The sequence below is a fragment of the Lipotes vexillifer genome, unplaced genomic scaffold (assembly GCF_000442215.2).
Source record: "Lipotes vexillifer unplaced genomic scaffold, Lipotes_vexillifer_v1.1 scaffold498, whole genome shotgun sequence".
NCBI classification, from domain to species: domain Eukaryota; kingdom Metazoa; phylum Chordata; class Mammalia; order Artiodactyla; family Lipotidae; genus Lipotes; species Lipotes vexillifer.
The window spans coordinates 1,041,611-1,065,741 of NW_006793744.1; the positions used below are offsets into that span (position 1 = coordinate 1,041,611).

At 36.4% G+C, this 24,131-nt stretch overlaps 1 protein-coding gene across 5 annotated transcripts in view; it reads left to right on the forward strand.

Annotated features, from left to right (window-relative positions):
• The window catches only part of ARFIP1 (ARF interacting protein 1), a 136,529-nt gene that overhangs the window by 92,573 nt on the left and 19,825 nt on the right, over positions 1-24,131 (forward strand). For all 5 annotated transcript variants that reach the window (XM_007466711.1, XM_007466712.1, XM_007466710.1 and 2 more), the window contains 2 exons: positions 4,850-5,007; positions 14,164-14,338. In XM_007466711.1, coding sequence (XP_007466773.1) covers positions 4,850-5,007; positions 14,164-14,338 — 333 coding nt within the window. The remainder of the gene's footprint in view (positions 1-4,849; positions 5,008-14,163; positions 14,339-24,131) is intronic.

Sequence of the window (24,131 nt, forward strand, 5' to 3'; positions counted from 1 at the left end):
ACATGATTGGCAAGGCTGCTACATCCAAAATCTGTAGGGTAGGCTGGCAGGCTGGAGACCCAGGAAAGAGTAGCAGTACAAGTCCAAAGGCAGTCTGCTAGCAGAATTCTTTCTTGTCCAGGGGAGGTCAGTCGTTGTTCTATTAAGGTCTTCAGCTGATTGCATGACACCCCCTCACGTTATGGAGGGCAGTCTGCTTTACTGACAGTACACCAATTAAAATATAAGTCTCATTCAGAAACACCCTCCCAGAAACATCAGAATAATGTTTGACCAAATATTTGGACATTGTGACCCAACCAAGTTGATGCACAAACTATCCCAGGTATTTTCATTTAGTTAGTTGTTCAACAGGAACAACTCCAACAAGCAACATTTTTTTAAAGAATCTGGACCATCCTGTTTTGCCAAGAAGACATGATATTACTTCTTTTATGATGTTTATGCACCAAAATATACTTGATATATTTGTTAGTGAACAAATGCTGAAAGTAAATGTGTATACAAAAGTGATTTGAAGGAAATATATAATATAGAAAATTTTTTAAATTCATTGAATTGAACATTCTAATTGGTATTTATAAATGTAAAAGTAATGGTAAACTAGAACCTACTGGAGATGAATTTGAAATCTGGAATCAACATTTACAGGAGGATGTTTTTGTATCATTCTGGGTTTTCCAGAGAAAGAGCATCAATAGTAGATACACACACACACACACACACACACACACACACACACACACACACACACACACACACAGAAGATTTATTTTAAGGAATTGGCTGACACTATTATAGGGATTGGCAAGTCTGCAATCCATAGGGTAGGCCAGAAGGCTGGAAACTTGGACAAGATTTCTGTGTTACAGTGTTAAGACGTAATTCCTTCTTCTCCAGGAAACCTCAAACTTTTGCTCTTAAGACCTTCAGCTGATTAGATGAGGCCCATCATGTTATGGAGGATAATCTCCTTAAAGCCAACTTTAAACCACGTCTTCAGTGTTTATCATCGTAAATGTTGATCACATCACAAAATCTGCACCTTTGTAGCAACATCTAGACTGATGTTTGACCAAGCAGCTGGACACCATAGTCTTATCAAGTGGGCACATAAAATTAACCATCACAGTCCACCCTTTGTCAACTTAGCAGCACTTATATGCATCTCTTTAAACCACACTTAATCTCCAAATCAAGACAATAAAGTCTTGTGTGATATAACTATCCTGTGTACTATCAAAGACACAGTAACTCTTTCCGTAGAAGATGATGCAAAGTCCTTGGGTGAGGATCACTTTTTTCCTTGATCTCCTGAAACTTAAATACTATGGTGTTAAGTTAACAGTAGCTATATATCATGATATAAAGTTAATATATCTTATGTGGTAAGGGAGGAAAGATAAGAGAGGGAAGAAAACAAAGGTACTTGCTTTACACACACACACACACACACACACACACACACACACACATTCATAACAAAGTAAGGAAGAAATAAGAATTATAGTCCTCATTTCTACAAATGGTCACATGGTTGTAGCTTCTTCCATTACCCATTCCATACTGCATTTGTCCTCAGGTAGCACCTCAGCCTGTGGTGGTTCTTTGCCTGGTGAGGTGACCCAAACCATCATTCCTGAAAGGTCCAGACCATTAGCAGTCCTTCCTGAAATGGGCTGTTGTAGTTTTCCATTGAAATTAATCACAGGACATGGTAGTAGTAAGGGATCGCCTGGGTTCCAGGCTTAGTCTTCCTTACCTCCATTGTGGAGGGGCAGTCCAAATTCTCCTTGGTAATCAGGATCAGTCACACCCGCCAACACAGTAACTCCCTTCTTTGCCTGTTGGTTCTTTTTGAGGAAAAGTTTATAGAGTACAGTAGTGAAGAGCTGAGGTCCACTTCCTTCCACCTTATGCCATATTAACTGAGATTTCTGGAAAATACATAGTGCAAGGGCTGGCACATAGCAGCACTAGATAAATTATGATGGTTATGATAGCTGTTGTTGAGATTGTGACATTTGGGGGTTGAGGAAGAATTTATAGATTAGTCCAGTTTCTTCATTTTCTAGAGGAACAACCAATATCCAGCAGTAAAAAAAGTCAAATCTCCTGAAGGGGATAGGAAATGATCTTTTAATGAATGCCTGTCATCTGTCAGAAACTTTATACAGGTTGCCTTGTTAGACTTCCTGCAAGCTTGTAAGGGAATTATCTTCATTTTATTAGTAAGGAAATGGAGGCCCAAAGAATTTGAGTTATTCATGAGAGACACAAATCCATTGAGTGGCAGAATCAAGATATGAATTCCCAAACTGTTTGAATTTCCAAACTGTTTGAATTTCCAAACTAGACTTTTACCATTTTATCACATGCCTTCTTCCTCCTAGTTCTGTTGTGCCATATGGCACCTTGTTAAATTGCATTTTCCCAATTTAGAGGGTAACATCTACATTGAGATTAGGAAAGTTTCCACAGTCCGAATTACTATCAATTGTCAATTAGTTCTTGTGATTCTAGTTTTTTACTGCTCTGTATTATTGTTTAAAATAACTCATTTGTGATTAATTAGGTAATAATATCTCTTACTAAAACTTGGTGTTTTAGGTCCAATCATATGCTTCTGTTATTTAGTCCTAATGTATAAGTTGAATGGGAAATGGTGGTCATTTATATTTGGTACATTTACATCTGATAAATATTGTAAATAATGTAGGAGCTGCTGAAGAGAAAAAAAGTTCAAGTGTTTTGAAACTTCACTCTCTCTATATATAAAGCAAGAAAATTTTTAGATCAAGGAATTGTGTTGGCTTTTCTTCTTCACTGACAGATTAGAACTACAGCCCTGTTCTTGATATGTATACCCTTTGACTATTATAATAATGTGTAAAATACCCCTGTCCAGCTGAGAATACTAAAATAACTTATCAACTAAATGAAGTTTGAGGCATGTTTTATTTTATTTTCATTGCCAAAAAAGCATATTTAGTTATGTATTTATAATGCATATACATATGTATATTTATTTATTTCTAGTGTCCTAATTGTTTTGTAACATTTACTACTATGTCTCTTGTACCTTACTATAAAAAAGCTTTTTTATTTTAGCCAATTAAGTTTCCAAATTATGCAATAAAATCTGAAGTTTTATACACATTTTCATCACAGAATTATGGGCGAGATTTACACTCATGAAACAGAACAGTGTCCATTTACTCCTCCTGTCTGCTTTGAATTTAGGGCTGTTTTTCTCATCTGTAAATATAGGATTCCAAATTCTGCTGTATAACATATCAATCTGCAGTGATTTCATCTTACAATACTCTGGTTTTTTTGTTTATTTGTTGTTAGTAAAAGCACAGCTTTCTAGGTTATGTGGATCTCCCTGTGGCTAAATTAGGACTTCTGGCATTTTCAAAGTTAATGTGGAATTGTGGATGTTGAGAACTTTTAGCAATGAACAGTGTTACAGGGATATGATACAATGACATATACTTTGTTATACAGTGAATAGAAAAACTATGATATTTATATCCAACTCAATTTCATATTTTTCTTCCTCTTATTTGGTGATTTTTTAATTTTGCCTTTTACCTCTTAATGAACACCAAAGAAAATAAGAACAGTTGTGTGAACTCTAAGTTTTTTTTTAATGTTTTCTCCTATATTCTATTTCCAGTAACATTTAGTCTTCAATATTGTAACTTAGCTTGTAAAAATGGTGCCAAAACTCTTCAGCTTTTCTGCCTTTTATTTTAGTTTTTACATATATTGATTGGTAGTCCTGTTATGTAATCCTTATCTGCCAATATTTGCAAATCAAGGGCTCTACAGTTTTGAAGACTGAGTTCCAAGTAAAGAGTTACATGGACCTCTCTTAGATGGAAAATGCTTTTAGCATAATAAAGATAATTTTACTTTCTGTATTTATAATTATTGAATATTCTATCACCTGGAAATTTAATTGTACCTATAGCACTAACGTTAAATTTGCATCTTCTAAAATTCTAGTTAATTTAATATTACATTATTTTTTTAAGCTGAAATTTAAAAATGTTTTTAACAAACTCAGAATTCTCAAATTGAATGATATATCTTATAATAAGATATGATCAAAGTTTTTATTTGGTCAGATGTGTTCCTGATAATCTGTTAACTGATCAAACTTAGACTGGAAAGCTTTCTCTGCTCAAAATTTAGAGTTATTCCTTGCCATTCATATGTTAAGGAGTCATGTGTAATGTTTGCTAAGCTAAGACTCAGTTTATTCAGAGAAAATGAACTAAAACTGGTGTTGAGTGATCCTTCCTCAGCTGTTTGTCCAGATAGATCTGAGCTTGGGAGTCAACTGGTTGCTAAGTTTACAAAGAAATGTGTATTGTTAATATTTATACTTTAAGGAGATTCAGTCAAAACACAAAAATTGCAATCTATTTTATGTCTGAAAGTTTTAGCCAATTGTTACCTAATTTGGTTGTGAAAGTTAAAGTTTCTCTGATTAATAATCTGCTATATTTTTCTTCTGAACAGCTGTGCTTACAGTATAATAGAAACAAAGCGTAGAAATGAAAATAATTTTTCTAGTACAAAGTAGTTTCACTTTTTAAAATTATTTGATTTTAGCAGTGCCTCAGAGCTAAACAATTTGGTTTATTCAACTTTTTCTGTAATTCTGTAGCTAGTTGTGATTTAGATTCCTATTTATTTATTTAAACATTGAAAGAGAAAACTTCTAAAACTAGATTTCTAAATCAGATATTTTCCCAATAGTGATATGTTTGAGATTTTCTTTAGTCACATTTACTAATTTGTAACTGGATAAATTAAGATGACTTTTTTGTTTTAGGAAGAATTTGGCTATAATGCAGATACACAGAAACTGCTGGCTAAAAATGGAGAAACTCTTCTAGGAGCCATTAATTTTTTCATTGCCAGTGTGAACACTTTGGTGAATAAAACAATTGAGGATACATTAATGACTGTGAAACAGTATGAAAGTGCCAGGTAGGTATAGATTTTCATTATATTGTCTCTTTTACCAGGTGGTACATAATTTGGTTAAGGTTTTGGGTTGCAAATAAGAGAAACTGACTCTGGCCAATATGGGCAGAAAAAGAATTTATTAGAAGGTTATAGGGTAGCCCACAGAGCTAACAGAAAGGCAGGAGAACAGATTCTAGAAACAAGCAAGAACCAAAGCCAAGTTAATGCCTCAGAAGAATCTAATTTGGGTACTTGATGCTGCTACAGCTCCCATAAATAAAAATTTCCAAAAGCTCCTGAGTACTTTGCTTCATTGCGTTGAGAATATCCGGTTGAGCTTTGGCCATGTGCCCAAACCCTGCCTGCTAGGGAATAGGGAGGTGGAGGAGCTCCCGGCTCCAGCTTCCTTGGAAGAGGACAGGGCCTTGTGTTCTGTCAGGTAGATACCAGATGCCCTTTCTAATCTGGCCTAAGCCTGCCTCTTCAGCCATACTACCACTGCTTCCCTATAAGCAGTTACACTGCTTCCACAACAGCCAGACTGATAGTTTCAATTTCTCTTGAATATACTAGCTCATTTCTGCCTCCATGATTTTGTTTATGTTGGTTATTCAGATTATAACCAGGCTTCAAAATCTTCCAAATTTTACCTTTTACATAAATTTATTTACCTTTTATTTTCATAGTTGTTTATAATGCAGTGTTTTCATACATCTTTTTTTTTTGTTTTTTGTTTTTTGTTTTTGCGGTATGCGGGCCTCTCACTGTTGTGGCCTCTCCCATTGCGGAGCACAGGCTCCGGACGCGCAGGCTCAGCGGCCATGGCTCACGGGCCCAGCCGCTCCGTGGCATGTGGGATCTTCCCGGACCGGGGCACGAACCCGTGTCCCCTGCATCGGCAGGCGGACTCTCAACCACTGCGCCACCAGGGAAGCCCTCATATATCTTTTTATAAACACACACACACACACACACACACACACACAATTTCTCTATCTCATAACCATCCTGTTAGGTAAACAAAATGCATATTAATAGGTACTTAGAAATGTCTAAAAAGTAGCAGATCTACGATAACATTTTTCAACTTTTGATTCCGGGTCCAATTTTTTTCCCCCACTCATTCCTGTCCCCTTTGAGTTTTTTTCCTCTGAACACTTGATTTCTTTATTTTCTGTTATACTTTTTATAGCATAGTTGAAGATAGTGCAAACTTTACCTTTTGGATATATAACTTTACTTTTGGCCTCTTGATGTAGTTTAATGATGTGAGAAATGCCTATGAAAACTCTAAACTCATCTAGTCTTTTTGCTATTGAGTGCTTATTCTTAAGTATATATGTCCTTATGCTTTATATAGCTAAAAGCCCAAACCACTTGGAAAGTTAACTTTTTTTTTCCTTAAAATTTATTGGTGGTAGTTACCTTATAAACACTTATACAATTCCAATTCAAGCTATAAAAAGTTACTACCATGTTCTGTCTGTAGCTTGCCTTTTTACACACACCCTCCTTACTCTCCTGAAACTCTTTTTTTTTTTTCTATTGAGCTATAGTTGATTTATAGTGTTGTGTTAGTTTCAGGTGTACAGCAAAATGATTCAGTTATGTATATATTCTTGTTCAGATTCTTTTCCTTTATAGGTTATTACAAGATACTGAATATAGTTCCCTGTGCTATACAGTAAATCCTTGTTGTTTATGTATTTTATATTATAGTGGTATGTATCTGTTATCCCTCCCCCCTTTCCCCTTTGGTAACCAAAAGTTTGTTTTCTATGTGTATGAGTCTGTTTCTGAGTTGTAAATAAGTTCATTTGTATTATTTTTTAGATTCCACAAATAAGTGATATCATGTAGTATTTGTCTTTCTCTGTCTGACTTAGTTCACTTAGTATGGTAATCTCTAGATCCATCCATGTTGCTACAAATGGCAATATTTCATTCCTTTTTATGGCTGAGTAGTATTCCATTGTATATATGTACCACATCTTTATCCACTCATCTCTCAGTGAACACTTAGGTTGCTTCCATGTCTTGGCTATTGTAAGTAGTGTTGTCGTGAACATTGGGGTGCATTTATCTTTCTGAATTAGAGTTTTCATCTTTTCCAGATAAGAGCCCAGGAGTGGGATTGCTGGATCATATGGTAACTCTATTTTTAGTTTTTTAAGGTACCTCCATACTGTTTTCCATAGTGGCTACACCAATTTACAGTCCCACCAATAGTGTAGGATGGTTCCCTTTTCTCCAGACCCCCTCTAGCATTTATTTATTATTTGTAGACTTTTTTTTGATAATGGTCACTCTGACTGGTGTGAGGTGATACCTCATTGTAGTTTTGATTTGCATTTCTCTAATAATTAGAGATGTTGAGCAACCTTTCATGTGCCTAGTGGCCGTCTGTATGTCTTCTCTGGAGAAATGTCTATTTAGGTTTTCTTCTCATTTTTTGATTGGGTTATTTTTTTGATGTTGAGTTGTGTGAGCTGTTTGTATATTTTGGAAATTAAATCCTTGTTGGTCACATCGTTAGCAAATATTTTCTCCCAGTCCGTACATTGTCTTTTCGTTTTGTTTATGGTTTCCTTTGCTGTGCAAAAGCTTATGTTTGACTAGGTCCCATTTGTTTATTTTTGCTTTTGTTTCTATTGCCTTGGGAGACTGATCTAAGAAAATATTGCTACATTTAATGTCAGAGAATGTTTTACCTATGTTCTCTTCTAGGAGTTTTAAGGTGTCATGTTTTATACTTAAGTCTTTAAGACATTTTGAGTTTGTTTTTGTGTATGGTGTGAGGGTGTGTTGTAACTTCATTGATTTACATGCAGCTGTCCAGCTTTCCCAACACCACTTGCGGAAGAGACTGTCTTTTCTCCATTGTATATTCTTGCCTCTTTTGTCAAAGATTAATTGACCATAGGTGTATGGGTTTATTTCTGGGCTCTCTGTTCTGTCCCATTGATCCATATGTCCATTTTTGGGTCAATACCATGCTGTTTTGATTACTGTAGCTTTGTAGTATTATCTGAGGTCTGGGAGGGTCATGCCTCCTGCTTTGTTCCTTTTCCTCCAGATTGCTTTAGCAGTTCTGGGTCTTTTGTGGTTCCCTACAAATTTTAGGATTATTTGTGCTACTTCTGTGAAAAAAGTCATGGGTAATTTGAATAGTGATCTCATTAAATCTGTAGATTGCTTTAGGTAGGATGGCAATTTTAATAATATTAATTTTTTCCAATCCAAGAGTGTGGGATATCTTTCCATTTCTGTGAGTCACCTTCAGTTTCCTTTATCAGTGTTTTATAGTTCTTAACATATAGGTCTTTCACCTCCTTGGTTAGGTTTATTGCTAGGTTTCTTTTATTTTGTTTTGTTTGTTTTGTTTGATGTGATTTTAAATGGGATTTTTCTTTTTATGGAAGGTTAACTTTTGATCTTTGCACAAGAAAAGATGCTTCTATCCTATGCTGTGTTTGTAATTTTCAGTTTAGTTATTAACATACTAAATCAGATTCTTACCAGATCTGAATCAGATTCTCAATGACTTGGATAGGAAGGTCAAGACAAATAGCTGTGGTTGTCAGGTGGGAGAAGGACACAGATGGATCTGTGTGCCTTATTTAGGTTTTGGGCTTGGTTTTTTATTTTTCTTTATTGTTCGAAGTATTTACTAACACAGCATTAAAATCAGAAGGTGGGAAAAAAGAAAAGAAGAAATCTATCAATATGATTTCCCTTGATAACATTGCAGGAATGTCTCAATAAGGTATCTTCCAGTGGGACTTCCTTCAGTTCCCAGTAATTGGTTTTCCAGTCTCTGTTTAAATCCTTTCATGGGCATTGCCAGTATTTTTCAAAGTATATACATTATTTCAAAGTATATACATTTATTATGTAAATTTTTCACTTCTGTAAACTCTGGTTCTTTTCCAAATCTATCTATTCCTTATTCTTAGTATCCTAATTTGTTTTCCCTTTTACCTCTTTAATCATTTTAAGCATTCTTATTTTCTAATCTAAAAAGATTATTTTAAATATGTGCTTTTGAAGATGAAAATTCTTTTGTTCCAAAAGTATCCCCTATCACTTCCCAGTTAAGAACTACATGAATCTAGTTTCTGTAGACTTTGTAATTGTCCACCTGCCCTGAAATATATTTTAGCTACTATTTTTAGTTTTAGGTATTTTAAAATATAAAATATATTTCATTTGAAGTGTGACATATGTTTCTCTTCAGCCTTAATTTCTAACATGCTTTTAAAAATATTAACCCATATTAAAGAAAGACAAATATATTAGATGTCACTGTTCGTACAGAAAACATTTTATATTTAATTTGCAAAGGAGAAAAATAAGCCTCTAGAGGTTAAATGGTTTGTTCCCAGGAATCAATTTCAAAGCCAAAATGAAAACCCATGGGCTCCTTACCTTCTATTTTTGATCATTAGGCCTCAAGCCTAAACTGGAACTAATCTCAAATTTTCACATCTAATTATAAAAAATAATTTTCATGTCTTATGATGAGGAATCTGACTTAATGTACAATGTGATATAAAATCTCAATTTATCCAATGTATAGGTTTGTTTAAAACTTTTGAGCAAAATTATAAACCAGGTTATATGTACTTGGTAGCTGGTTATCAGGAAACCTTTAGAATACCTCTATATGTACTTTAAAAACCAACAACAGTAATGACCTCATCCCATAATTTATTCTTTTTTATTGAAATTGCAATATATGATTTTATTCATTAAGCTTAGCTTGGTGGTTAACTTTTCTGTACATTTATGGAGTAGCTGAGGCATTGACTAGTTGTAACACTAAAACATTGTCTACTGAGGGATAACACTGAAAAAGAATCCCAGATTTAAAGTTTCTCAGTAGCTGAATTTTCTTCTCTGTCAAAACCAGAATTTATTGAGTTTTAGGGCAAGGGTCAGCTATTTGATCAGCACAAAAAGTGGCAGTTTAGGCAAATGTCCGGGTGGCCTTTTAATGCTCCCTATTATGTATTGTACAAGTATTTCCTAGCTGTCTGGTGCTTCGTGTATAGAAAATCTTATAACAGCCCATTCAACACTTCTCCATAGCAGCACCAACAAGGGAGCCTATTGTGGTCAAAACTTTTCAGATGTGGACACCTGTTCTCTATAAGTTTTATAGAAGCCATAAAGTAACCAGCTATCACTAACTTTATTGGTATGGACTCAGGGCAGACTGGCAACCTTGAAGTGAAGAGTTGCATTTTGAAAACTTAGTATACTTCTCTTCCTAATGCTAATGAGCACTGTTAGATAAGCTCTTAGGGGAAGTTTTAGTTTGATACCATCTACAAACTGGATATAAATGAAAGGATATAAGGTCAGTATTATAACTTTGACTGTGTTTAAATTAATTGCTGTTATTTAAAAGTATACCCAAGGCTATGAGGAATATTTGTCTTCACATTAAATCACCACACATTACTGTTTTTTTTTGTCTACTTCTCTCTCATTTTTTACTGTTTTTAGTATGTTTGCTTCAGGCCATCCCTCTTCTAATTTGGCTGAAATAATAAGCACTCTAAACATATTAGTTATTAGCAGGTGTCCCAAGTACTTTGTACATATATTTTTTTGTGGAGATTATTATTCCCATTTGTAGATGAAAAACTGAAGCAGAAAGAGAAAAAAAAAACTAGCTCAAGACATTAGGGCCAGTGAAGGGCAGAGTGGTCATGCAGTTTGGCCATAGAACCCATGGAATTTAACTTGCTATTCCCATGTGAGTCTTGCCTCCCAAATTTTTAGTAACTGTCTCCTCCTCCTTAGCTTTACTGCCATTATCCTTCCTGATTCAGTGACTCATTTCTCTTTTGCCCAGTCTTCTAATTGGTTTCCTTGCTTCTGATTTCTTAATCTTCTACTCTGGTCCATCCTCCATGCCTTATATTACCACTAGAGTCACCTTTCTATCCTGAGCGAATAGAATGTGTCACTTTCTAGATCAAAGTTATTCCATGGCTTTCCGTCACTTGTCCTACTGGAGTCAATCTGATCCCTTTAATATGGCCAGTAAGGCCCTGCTTAATCACAATACTGCCTTCCTGTCTGATACTAATTCCTTTCGTTATCTTATTCCAACTTCAGGTTCTAAATTATTGAATTACTTCCCAAATGTGTCATGGTATCTTACAAATCTATGCCTTTGTTCATGGTGTTCTCTTCCTGAAATATTCTACCAATTTCCCAGCCCCAATCCACCTCATAAACTCTTACCATCCTTTGAAATTTAATTGTTTTAATTCTCTTCTGAGATGCCTTTTCAGATACCTGATTAATTCTTCCTCTTGATTTCCACCATACCTTATCTTCCTTCCCCCATGGCAGTATCCATTATCTCATTTTGTTGTCCTGTTTAAGAGCTTCTCTCCCTCTAGGCTGTTAGCTTCTTGAAGATAAGCTATGAAGATGAGCAGATATTTTTCCTTCCTAGCACAGTGCCTGGAACATAGAATGTTAATACTTAATGTTTGTTGAATGAATCATTGTATCAATGAATGAACAAATGATATGCTTTTGACCCTGAAAGATAAAGTTACTAAATTTAGTACGAGTTGAGAATAAATTAGGCTTGGTGTGAGGGACTGTGTTCTTTCTCAAGTCGTATATACATTCTAGAGTAAGTTGTTTATTATTACCTGAAATAGATATGAATTGTACTATAGATATTTTAATAAAGAGCTTTAGTTTTAGGGCATAAGTTTGTGGTGCTGATTTTGACTAAATTAGAGATCACTTTGCTTCTTCCTAGCTGAGTACTGAATAGTTGACACTGCTGGATAAGTCACTGTTTAATTAGCAAGGTAATGCTATACCTACACGGGTGCTTTGACAGAGGTATTGTAAGGTGCTGTGGGATTGTGGTTTGTCGGTGGTGGGGTAATTATTTCAGTTAGTGGTGGGAGAGTATTAGGAGAGGCATCTCAGGGAGCACAAGGTGATAAGTGCTCTGTAGTAGATACCACTGTCACATTCTAAATACTAATGTTAGGGAAATCCGTCTAGAGTTCCCATACGGTAGTCACTAGGCACATGTGTCTATGGATTATGAAATGTGGCTAGCCTGAATTGAGATGTGATGGAAGCTTAAAACACAATGGGGACTTCCCTGGTGGCACAGTGGTTAAGAATCCGCCTGCCAATGCAGGGGACACAGGTTTGAGCCCTGGTCCAGGAAGATCCCACATGCCATGGAGCAACTAAGCCCATACACCACAACTACTGAGCCTGAGCTCTAGAGCCCGCGAGCCACAATTACTGAGCCCGCACGCCACAGCTACTAAAGCCCTCGTGCCTAGAGCCTGTGCTCCACAACAAGAGAAGCCACCGCAATGAGAAGCCCGTGCACCTCAACAAAGAGCAGTCCCCACTCGCCACAACTAGAGAAAGCCCACGTGCAGCAATGAAGACCCAATGCAGCCAAAACATAAAATAAATTTAAAATTTTTTAATTAATTAATTAATTAATTAATTTTTTAGAAAACGATGGATTTCAGAGACTCAGTCCCCCTCTCCCCCCAAAAGTAAAATAGTTCATTAGCAATTTTTTTGCATTGATATATGTTGCAGAGATAATATTTTGGATATATTGTGTAAAATTAAATATACTGTTAAACAGGTGAAGTTAACTTTTATTATTCTAACATGACTGCTAGAATATTTAAGTTACATATGTGGCTTGCATTATATTTCTGTTGTGCATTGCTGACCTAGACTATATTTTAAGAAGCGCCAGCCCACAGTTAACTCCCTTTTACCAGTTAGTTTATGTCATTCTAAAGTCTACTATCCCAACACAGCCAAAATTTAAAAAAAAAAAAAAAAGTCTACTGTCCTCACCTGCTTTGCCTTATCAATATTAACCAATTCACATGGAGGGTTGGTCACTACCCTGATCTTGCTAGCATTACATTTTAACATCTGTTTTTTAAACTGGTTTTTATTTGTTTATTTCTTTTAGCCTCATGGCACATGGCATCTTAGTTCCCCCACCAGGGATTTACCTGGCACCCCCTGCATTGGCAGCACAGAGTCTTAACCCTTGGACCACCAGGGAAGTCCATAAACTGGTTTTTTAAATTGTGGAGGGACTTTCCTGGTGGTCCAGTGGTTAAGAATCCACCTTCCAATGCAGGGGACTCGGGTTTGATCCCTCGTCAGGAAACTAAGATCAAATGTGCCACGGGACAACTAAGCCCACGCACCGCAACTACTGAGCCTTTGTGCTCTGGAGCCTGTGTGCCACAACTAGAGAGAAGCCCACACGCCACAGCAAAGAGCCCGTGAGCCACAACAAAAGATCCCACGTGCCGCAACTAAGACCCAATGCAGCCAAAAATAAATAAATAAATATTTTAAAAATAAATAAACTGGAAATTTTACTCGTCAGTTAATACTGTTCTTGGAAAGGAATAGTTAATGAGATTAAGAAGCAGCCCCTCCCCTCCCCTCCCACCATGCTTATATTAATAGCTCTTTGTACTAAAGAAATACTTGATTTTTTTTTTTTTTTTGCGGTACGTGGGCCTCTCACTGCTGTGGCCTCTCCCGTTGCAGAGCACAGGCTCCGGGCATGCAGGCTAAGCATCGCATCCGCTCTGCGGCATGTGGGATCCTCCCGGACCAGGGCACGAACCTGTGTCCCCTGCATTGGCAGGCAGACTCTCAACCACTGCGCCACCAGGGAAGCCCAGAAATACTTGATTTTAAAAGCGTAAGGTGGGCTTCCCTGGTGGCGTATTGGTTAGGAATCCGCCTGCCAATGCAGGGGACACGGGTTCAAGCCCTGGTCCAGGAAGACCCCACATGCCACAGAGCGGCTAAGCCCATGCGCCACAACTACTGAGCCTGCTCACCTAGAGCCCATGCTCCCCACAAGAGAAGCCACTGAAATGAGAAGCCTGTGCACCGCAACGAAGAGTAGCTCCTACTCACCGCAACTAGAGAAAGACCCAACGCAGCCAAAAATAAATTAATTAAATTTTAAAAAAATAAAAAAAGCATAAGGTATCAAATATGCATGAGAATTATTATATATTAATGTATAATATGGAACTATTATGTAGTTCCACTTCACGTCCTGAAGTTATTTCACACTGTCTTTGTAGTGTGCTTCACTTAGTCTCTTCTTTCCAGAATTGAATATGATGCATATCGTACTGATTTGGAAGAACTGAATCTTGGACCACGTGATGCAAACACTCTGCCAAAGATTGAGCAGTCACAGCATTTGTTCCAAGCACATAAGGAAAAATACGATAAAATGCGCAATGATGTTTCTATCAAGTTGAAATTTCTAGAAGAAAATAAGGTAAATTTATTCTTTACCTTCTGAGATCTTTCTGTGGACTTTAAAGTCACCCTAAAGAGAGATAAATAGAAAGTTTTTTGTTTCTGTTAACTGTCTTTCATTATAGAATTGACCCTTGAACAGCTTGGGGGTTAGGGGTGCCAACCCTCCATACAGTCAAAAATCCACATGTAACTCACAGTTGGTCCCCCCGAATCCAGGGTTCCCCGGAGTCTGTGCTTCCACATCTGCAGGTTCAACCAACCACAGATCATGCAATTCTGTAGTATTTACTGTTGAAAAAACTTCACATATATGTGGACCCATGCAGTTCAAACCTATGTTGTTCAAGGGTCAACTTTGGAATTGTTGGAAATGGGATTCCATTTATAATCAGCGTTTTAGTTTTTAGAAGAATACATAAAATATATTTACCTTTCTGTCATAAAAGTCATCTTTCACATGTAACAATTGGCAAAAAATACTTGATGTTGATCTTCAGATTGTTGTTGGTATCAAGTGCTTTAAAAAGTTACATAATGATAGATTCTGTTCTGAATATTTTGAAAATTTTTTATATGGTAGGTACAGATTTCAGGAAGGGAACATCATTCTTCCCAGTAACTAATAAATGGGGAATGACTGAAAGGTTCCGTTGAGGGCTGCAGTTAGCATAACCTAGAATAAATAAGCCAGGAAACCAATTTTACACATTATTTTCATGTAACATGAATACATCCAAGGACTAGAACAGTAAGATCTGAGATGGACCTGCTTTCCTTGGAGATGGACTCAGGTAGTAACAGGCTCCTGAGCTTTGGTTTAAGTGAAGGACAGGTTCCCATATTTAACATTACATGCATATTCAGTTTGGGGAGGGGGATTGCAGTTCTGAAAATGGAAGAGCCAGTAGTGAGCTAAGTACAGAGGAGGTGTAGATCAGTCCTCTGGAGATGGGGTCTCATCATTGCACATTGGTGGTCCCCTTTCTGTGCTTTTCACATCCTCTGAAGTCATAATAGACGTTCAGCTCTGCTTTCCTCCAGGTATCGTCTTAATATTGTTCTTCAGTTCTAACTGTCTGTTGATATCTTCTTGTTTTCCTTAACGTTTCCTTAGAAACTCTTCTGGCTACCATAAGAGCTGCATACATTTCCTTCAGGCCAGCAGGATCACGCACTTGTTTTTTTAGCTACAATGGGTGAAAAGTACTGATTTTCCATTACACTGAAACCATTATAGTGTCAGTAAAGGAAACCTCAGCGGAGTCATGAGACAGCTTGCCCAGCACCATTCGGACAAGAGCACAATGAGCCTTTTAGCGTTCATTAGCTGAGCACGTGAGATGGCATTCATTTCAGTCATTTGGTTTAATATTTTGAAGGATAGGAATGTGTCAGTACTTAGATATAGACATATTTTAAATAAAAATATTTCTTACATACTCCCCTAGAATCAGCACGGTACAGTGTGGTGCTAAATGAAATATGCTAGCATTTTATGGGCTCTACCTAAAGCTAATTAGAATGGAAAGAAAGGAATTTGTCTAATTTGGGGGTTCAGGACCTCTGCTAATAGAGAAAATTATTTTAGGAAATGTTTAAAATGGTAATTGTGGTCTATTGGAATCTATTGGTATTTATTGTGTGCTATTCTCTGGATAGTGAGATTATGGGTAATTTTTGTTTTCTATGTATTTTTCTGTATTTTAGACATTTTCAATGAAAAGTTACATTGCTTTTATAAAAAGGAGAGAAACTTATTTTGGAAGAATTAGTATCCCTAAACCATCTAAGTTTATATGGTTCTTGCCAGAGTAAATAAAAATAAGCAAATTATACAAAGATAAATAATGCCTGTGTGCTGCTTCTCTTACTATGTAACTGTTTTTGAAACTTGGCAGTAGATCTCCAGATTTAGACATGAATCAGGGAAGGCAGTTATTTGTCAGTTACTAGGCATTTTACTTATATTCTCTCACTTAATCCTCATAACAGCCTTCATACTCAGGAGACACACTGAGAAGTGAGGAAAGAAGAGACCAGTAAATTGTACATGTCAGTCAGGTGGCTCTCACATCCAATTTTATCTTATTGGCATTGAAGAATTTTTAAAGTTGGGAGTAACAGAAAATTATGACTTAAAAACACTCTTCAGGCACCATCGTAAGGGTCTGGACTAGGATCACTGCATTAGCAGAGAAAGGAAAGAGCAGTGGTTTCAAGGCTGCATGACAGGAATTAGGAAATCAACATAGGAAGCTGGTTTGGCCTGAAGCTTATGAGGGATGAAGGTTGGGAACTTGTTCTATTTAACCCAGTATTTAGTTTGAAATGACAACAAGATATTCACATGGAAACAATTGGTAGGAAGTTTATGATGTGGGTTTGCAGTTTGGATGAACAAGGTCAGGGTTCCAGAGATAAAGGTTTAGAAGTCATTACTTTTAGAATAGTGTTGTCATTGTCACATCTTCTCTTCTTTCAACCTTCCTTACTATAAAATAAAAAAGAATTGCCTTTATTCTCAAGGATTTTATGTTCTTAGAGAGCCTAGAGATATTCTTTGTTTGGGGTTTTCCGCAGTTGTCATCAAGCTAAGTTTCAGTTTCAACTCATTAATCAGCTATGTCTAAAATAAAATCTAAAAGAAACTCTGATCTTTTTATCTTTTGTGTTTAATTCTTTAAAACTATAAAAAGATAATGTTTTTCGTCTCTTATTTTAAGCAATAAACAACTATAATTTGGGTGAAGACTTAGATCCATGAGAAAATTTTTCTTTGTTTTTTATTATTGTTGTTGAGCAACTTTTACCCTTTTCTCTTCTTTTATAGCTCTAACAAAGGGAGGAAAAAGCAAGCCTTTAGGCCTAGGAATTGCCTGTCATTCCTGTTTGCTTTCTTGACAGTTTGAAATGCCTCGAATTGGGGGTTTTCTTCTCTTGTTGAACTACAACTGAATTTGTACCTTAGTATTTCTTTTATACACAATTGTCAGGTAATCTACTTAGCACTTGAATTTTACCAAAATATAATATACTCTTTCTATTTCTTAAATATTGTATATTAAATTTTTTTAAATATAAGTTATCTGAAACATCGATGAGTATGCTATTTTGTAATTTGATGATGTCCTGAAGGCTACTGTTTTTTTCTAAAGTTGTTTTTGCAGCTTTTTTTTGCGGGTGGAGGGGTGCCAGGGAGGGGTTCTTTTGGTTCTCATATCCTGGCTTTTGGAGTGTCCTACCATAGCGACACTTCTCTTGCAAAATGCGAGACCAGATAACCAAACAGCTAGAATAGTGCAGAAGTAAAATAGTCACTCAGACTGTGACTATCATTATAAATTTTAGTGGCCAAACATTGTGAGAATATTTTTAATTTTTTTTTGAACTTTAAAAAAAATTTGAGAGTGACTGGGAGATGGATTCCTTACTATTATTTTAGAAAATTGAGGTGTTTATATGTACTTAGCCTAACCTTCCTTCTCTCTGGCAAAACAAAGGGAATAGGTGTGTAAAATACCTATGTGCATACCGGGGTGTGTATGTGCATGCATTAATGCTAAGAGATGTGTGCACATATCCATGTTTGTCATTTCCACTTAATGGAAAAACTTGAATTCTTTTACTGTTTACAATCTATACTCTGTCCAGCCCCAAGCCCTACCCCCCACCCTCCTGATTATTGTGTTTACCTTTAACCTAAACAACCCTCTGATATTCTCTTCCTCGTTTACTAAACAACACTGAGTTGCATAACAGTAAGGACACAGTTGATTAGGCTCTTCTAATGTTTCTCCTTTCATCAATATTTCTTTTCTTCTAGACCTTTAAATAATGTAACTTGATCTATTTTCTGACTTAAGGCAGTTTATTTACCTTTTTATTGTACCTTTGAAGGTTCAAAACAAAACAGAAGCTAGAAAATAGAAAACATAGTCAAGAGAGAAAATAGTCATTTCTGGTGCTTTGTAGACTTTGTGGGAACACAAAACACATTGTAAATCAACTATACTTCAATTTAAAAAAAAAAAAACACAGAACAAAGTAAACATACTCACATAATGTGAGACAGCTATATATGTAGTTGTGGTTACCCAGTGACTTTATACAAATATGTACTGTAATAGGAAATACCCAAAGCCTAGTACATTTTTATAACAATATGCTGTAAATGTTTAGAAAAGCTTGGAGAGCAAAGGTATTCTTCTCTTTGAGAAGAAAAAATATAAGCCTCTGAATTTAAAAATGGATATCTGTTGCCAAATTTTAAGAAACATGTTAATCATTACTTAATATGTACAATCAGATACATTCTTGAAATCTCTTTTTCCGTATTGTCAAAAGAAAAGGACCCTAACTTTTTACTCTTGATATTTTTAAAATAGTCATGCCAGTGATGTACTGTCATCTTTATTTCTGTAACTGTAGGCATAAACAGTATTCTTGGTATTTGCTCATAAGTCAAGTGAAATTAATTTCTATAGGTAAAAGCACCCGTTTCTAAATAAAAAATAAACATTTATGGATTGAGATGTGTAAATACAGTAAACAACCTCAACACCATGCCAAATATGATTACCTACGTTTGGATCCTGTGAAACAGTCCCTTAGTCCTGCAACTCTACTTCCACACTTAATTCCTCAGTGTATTTAATCATGTAATTTGATATAATCTCATGTTGTTATTGTTCTTTTTTTCATTCATTTAACAAATATTTATCAAGTATTTGTGTACCAGGAAGTGTTCTGGATATTGGTGATACCCAGTGAGCAAAAATTAAAAAAATTCAACCCTTAGAGTTTATAGCCTAGTAAAAGAAACAACACTGATCAAATCACACCAAAATATAAATGTAAAATTTTGGCTGTGACCAGTGAGTGCTCAGGCCCAGGCTTCCATGTGATGTTGAACGTTAACCAGGTAAAGTGAGAAGCAAAGAGTATTTCTGGCAGAAATGGCAGGGTGTGGGAGGTAAACGGCCAGACGATGCAGGCCTTATAGGCCATGTTAGGGAAATTTTATTTGAATATCAGTGGGAAGCCACTGAGAGAATTCTTGGCAAATGATGGGTCTGTTTTTGTTTTTGTTTTAATATTATTTGGTTGCACTGGGTCTTAGTTGCGGCAGGTGGGCTCCTTAGTTGCAGCATGTGAACTCTTAGTTGCGGTATGTATGTGGGATCTAGTTCCCTGACGAGGGATTGATCCTGGGCCCCCTGCATTGGGAGCGTGGAATCTTAACCACTGCGCCACCAGGGAAGTCCCGGCAAATGACAAGTTTTAAAAATGGTGCATAGATTTTAGTAGAACCTAAGAGTGAATATAGGAGTTTAGACAAGAGATAATGGGAGCTTGGATTAGTGTTAGTGGAAGTGGAATGAACTGAAGGTTTCAAGAGATACTTACAAGGTAAAACAGAAATACATGTAAAATACTAAGAACAGATTGATGTAATTGGCACCTTTGACATTTTATTCCTTTATTCAGCAAATATTCATTAATTGTTTTTCATATGTCAGTCACAGGGTTAAGTAATAGAAATATAATGGCCTTGTTGTCATAGAGCTTTTGGTCAAGTAAGAGAAATAGACATTAAACAAATAATTACAGAAATACCATGATCAATGCTGTGAAGGGAAAATAGAGGGGTCTTGTGAATATACAAAGGGGACTTGGCTTGATGTGGTAGAGAAAGTGACATTGGAGCTGAGGATCCAAAGGGATGGAGAGGAGTTACCAAAGGTGTGTGGAGGAAGGAATAGAATATGCAAAAGCCAGTTGAAGGTCAGTGAGGCCAGAGTATGAGGAGAATGGGGGAGAGTCGCTCTGTATGAAGCTGGACTGGTAGATCAGGCCTACACAAAGATGAAAAGACCTATGTACAAGGTTATTCATCGCAGTGTCACTTGTAATATCAAAAGATGAGAAACAACTGCAACAGTTCAGCAGTAAGGCCTAGTCTAATCAACTGTGGTTCATTTATGCAACAGAATACTTTTCAGCTGTTAAAAAAAAAAATAAGGCTGCAATTGATAGAAAGATCCTCAGAACATACTATTAAATGAAAAGAGCAAGGTGCAAAGCAGTGTATATGGTACAGAACCTTTTCTGTGAGAAAGGAAGGAAATAAGAATTTATAATCATATTTTCTTATGTTTGCATAAAGAAAAACCAAAGGAATTAACTAATTAAAATTTTTTACCTATAAGGGGGACCAGAGTATTTGGAGACAGGACTGAAAATGAGACTTCTCATTATATGCTTTTTGTATCCTTTCAATTTTGATCCTACCTATTCAAAGAATAAAATTTGATTTTTAAAAGAAAGGAAAATAGGTATAGATAGAAAGTGTTTGTTTTTAAAATAGTATACCTTCTGTTTTCAAAAAGACTCAACTAGATTTCTGTTTTTCTTTTTTTTCTTAATATTTATTTATTTATTTGGTTGCACCAGGTCTTAGTTGCAGCAGGCAGGCTCCTTAGTTGTGGCTCACCAGCTCCTTAGTTGTGGCACATGGGCTCCTTAGTTGTGGCATGCAAACTCTTAGTTGCAGCATGCATGTGGGATCTAGTCCCCTGACCAGGAATTGATCCCATTCCCCCTGCACTGGAAGTGCAGAGTCTTATCTACTGCGCCACCAGGGAAGTCCCGATTTCTATTTTTCAAGCGTAGCTTAATATACATATTTATATAACCTATAATTTTCCTCTTAGCTTAAAATCAAATGATTGATTCTGTGTTGGAAAGAATAAAAAAACAGTTTCATCTTAAGTGACAGATTAGAAATGATGTGATAGTGCCTTCCATTAATGCAGAAAATATTTTCTTGTATGCTGCCATGTTTGCTGTTCTTAGTGGTTTGACTTCCAGGTCCCTTTAAAACTTTCTAAACACACATGGAGCAGGAAAAATTTGCCTGTGATTTGCATTGTCTCCTTTCTCTCTTTATGAAAGAGGCAGAAGTTAACTATCTTTATATGAATCATGCAACCAAAAAGAATTGTGAGTTGTGGGTTGATTTTGAAATTAACATCAACCAAGCCGTATCTATCCAGAGTCGGTTGGTAATTTGCAGTTCTCAACTGGTGAATGCAGGAGAGAGCACACCCAGCTGACCAGTTCATACAGTCTCTCTGTCGGTTGTGCTAAGATTTCCAGCATGCAGCTTTTGTGAAAGAAAGGTGTTTTGTACAATAGATTTAAAAGCCTTCCAGAGGGATAGCTGTATAATCATGAGTTGCTGTTTTTATATGTTTGACTTGGTTCTGTTTCTTGGCAATTATATTTAAAGGACTTGTGTTTTCTGACCCCTTTTGGTCACAAGTGACCAACTCAATTGGAGGATAGGTTCATTTTTCTGTTGTTTATCTTATAGGGGAGAGGATTGTTCAGTCCTTTCACTTTCAGTGTATAGGATTCACTTATTAAAAATTTACTTCTTGGGAATCCCCTGATGGTCCAGTGGTTAGGACTCCATGCTTCCACTGCAGGGGGCCTGGATTAAATCCCTGGTTGGGGAACTAAGATTCCACAAGCTGCACAATGCAGCCCCCCCCCCCACAAAAAAATTAACTTCTTGACCATTACTACTGCAATGTCTCTATTCTGTTAGATGGTTGGTACTGTGTATGCCTCAGATCCACATTTCACTTATTTTGCCGGCCTTGGGTATCACCCAAGTCAGTTTGCCAGGTTTTGTGATAAAGGTGAGTTTTTAAGTAAGCAACTAGTGTGAGATTTGAACAGATCACTGATACTCCATCTTGGTTTTGGTGGCGGTGACATTACTGCACTTTTTTTAGCTCCTAGTAGTTACAGTCTCTGCAATTTACTTAAAAGTAAGCCCTTTAATTAGTATCTCTGAGTAAAATCTCAGACGATACCAGCAGTGTTTAAGAACTTGACTTTGCATTGTTCTTTTTCACCTTTCCTTGAAGTCCTTTCAGTAATGACTCAGTGCTTTCCTGTTGACTATATATATATATATATATATATATATATACACGCTTAATTACATATATATATATGTAATTAGGCATTACAAATAGCTTCCTTTGGGCTATTTGTAATGCCTAATTCTAAAGAAATACTGTATAATGGTATTATGACAAGCTTGCTGACAAGCAACTTACAGTCCAATGGAGAACATTTAGTAAAATCTATTGTATACAAAATGGTGAGTAAAGCATGAGGAAGAAGAAACTTAGAATTTGATGAAGAAAACCTTAGTGTGGGCCAGAAGTACTTGCTGGGCTGGGTGGCAGTGTGACTTGAGCAGGGCCACACAGAATGAGGAACACGAGCACTGGCAGAAGGAGGTCAGAAAAAAAGTCTGCGAGAAATCCTGGATCATATGTTTCAATGATTTGTAAACTTTTGTTATATTTTCTGTTCTATTCTTAAAGCAGAACAGTATTGCTGCTTATGGATTTTTTTAAGGAAAAATAATGGTTTTATAATAACATTTTAGTAAAGCTTTTCCATTAAGTTTATAAACAGCTGTTAGGTGCATGGGATGAGAATTTTGTAAGCTGTATAAGAGGAAAAACAAATTAGCTTTCCAAGATAAAATAACAGAACCATACTTCTGAAAGAAAACTATTTTGTGAATGTAAAGATGAATTTGAATTGGCCATTGGTTTATCTGTAAGTTTCTGTTGCCCAGTGTCCAAAGGCCAGTGAGAACTGGGTCACCTCATTAATGAAAGGAAATACCCAGTTCCTTAACTACTCTTCTGGACCTAAATTAATATTACACTAGGAGTTCAGATGCTAACTGGAATGATTTCTGCTACTTAATATTTCCTTGAGCAGAGTTTCATTCTTTCTTCCCCTGTGTATTACAATAGTTAGTGCCCAGGGCTTTCTCCAATCAAAGCACAAATCATACTGTGCTGTGAATGCCTGCTAGTCTGTTTCTTCTCCTAGAGGTAAGCCCCATGGATAAATATTTAGGGCATTCCCTTCCTACAGTAAGTGAACTGATAGACACTGACCTTTAAGTAATCTGCATATAGAGGAAGCTTTCTGTAAGTATTTTATATAATATCTATATGTATATCTATAATCTGTGATCTAGATGATCATATACTAGTGTACAGATGATGATGCTGAGGTCCAGAGAGGTTAAGTAACTTGCCCAAAATCTCACAGCCAGACCAGGATTCAAATCTAGATCTGTTTGACTCCATAGCCCTGCTTTTAGTTAAGTAAATGATGTTATAATGCTGCTCCAAGAAAGGCTTGGAGGGAGAAGATTGGAGATAACGTTGGAAAACAGAAGCTATATTGGTCACATCTAAACCTGGAACTCTTGGCGGGAAGGGTGAGGACAGGGAGTTAGCTAACATGGTAAAAGCCATAGAACAGAAGCGCCAACAGGCATTTTTGCTAGGGTGAGAAAACTTGTGCATTGAGAATTTTAATGTACCGTTGGAAAAAAAATGATAAGGCGTAGTGCTGTGACTCACTGTTACTGGAGTTTACAGATTGCGTTTCATCAGTTATCTTCTTTTCAAAACAAAACTGCCATTTTTAACTCATAAGATGCTTTTTTTAAAAAACCCACTTGTCAGTGATTTGTTGAAACCATCCCAGTGAGTCAGAAAAATAAAATATATTCTTCCACCTCCATGTTTGTCTTTCCTTTTTCTCACTGCCTTCCCAGTGCCCACTCCCATATTTCTGATAGTGCTCCTCTTTTTCAGCTGGTAGCTGCTTTCATGACAAGCATTTCCAAAGCTATTACAAAGTAATAAAATTATACTTCACAAACCTAATAAAAGGCCAGGACAGGTACACATTCCTGC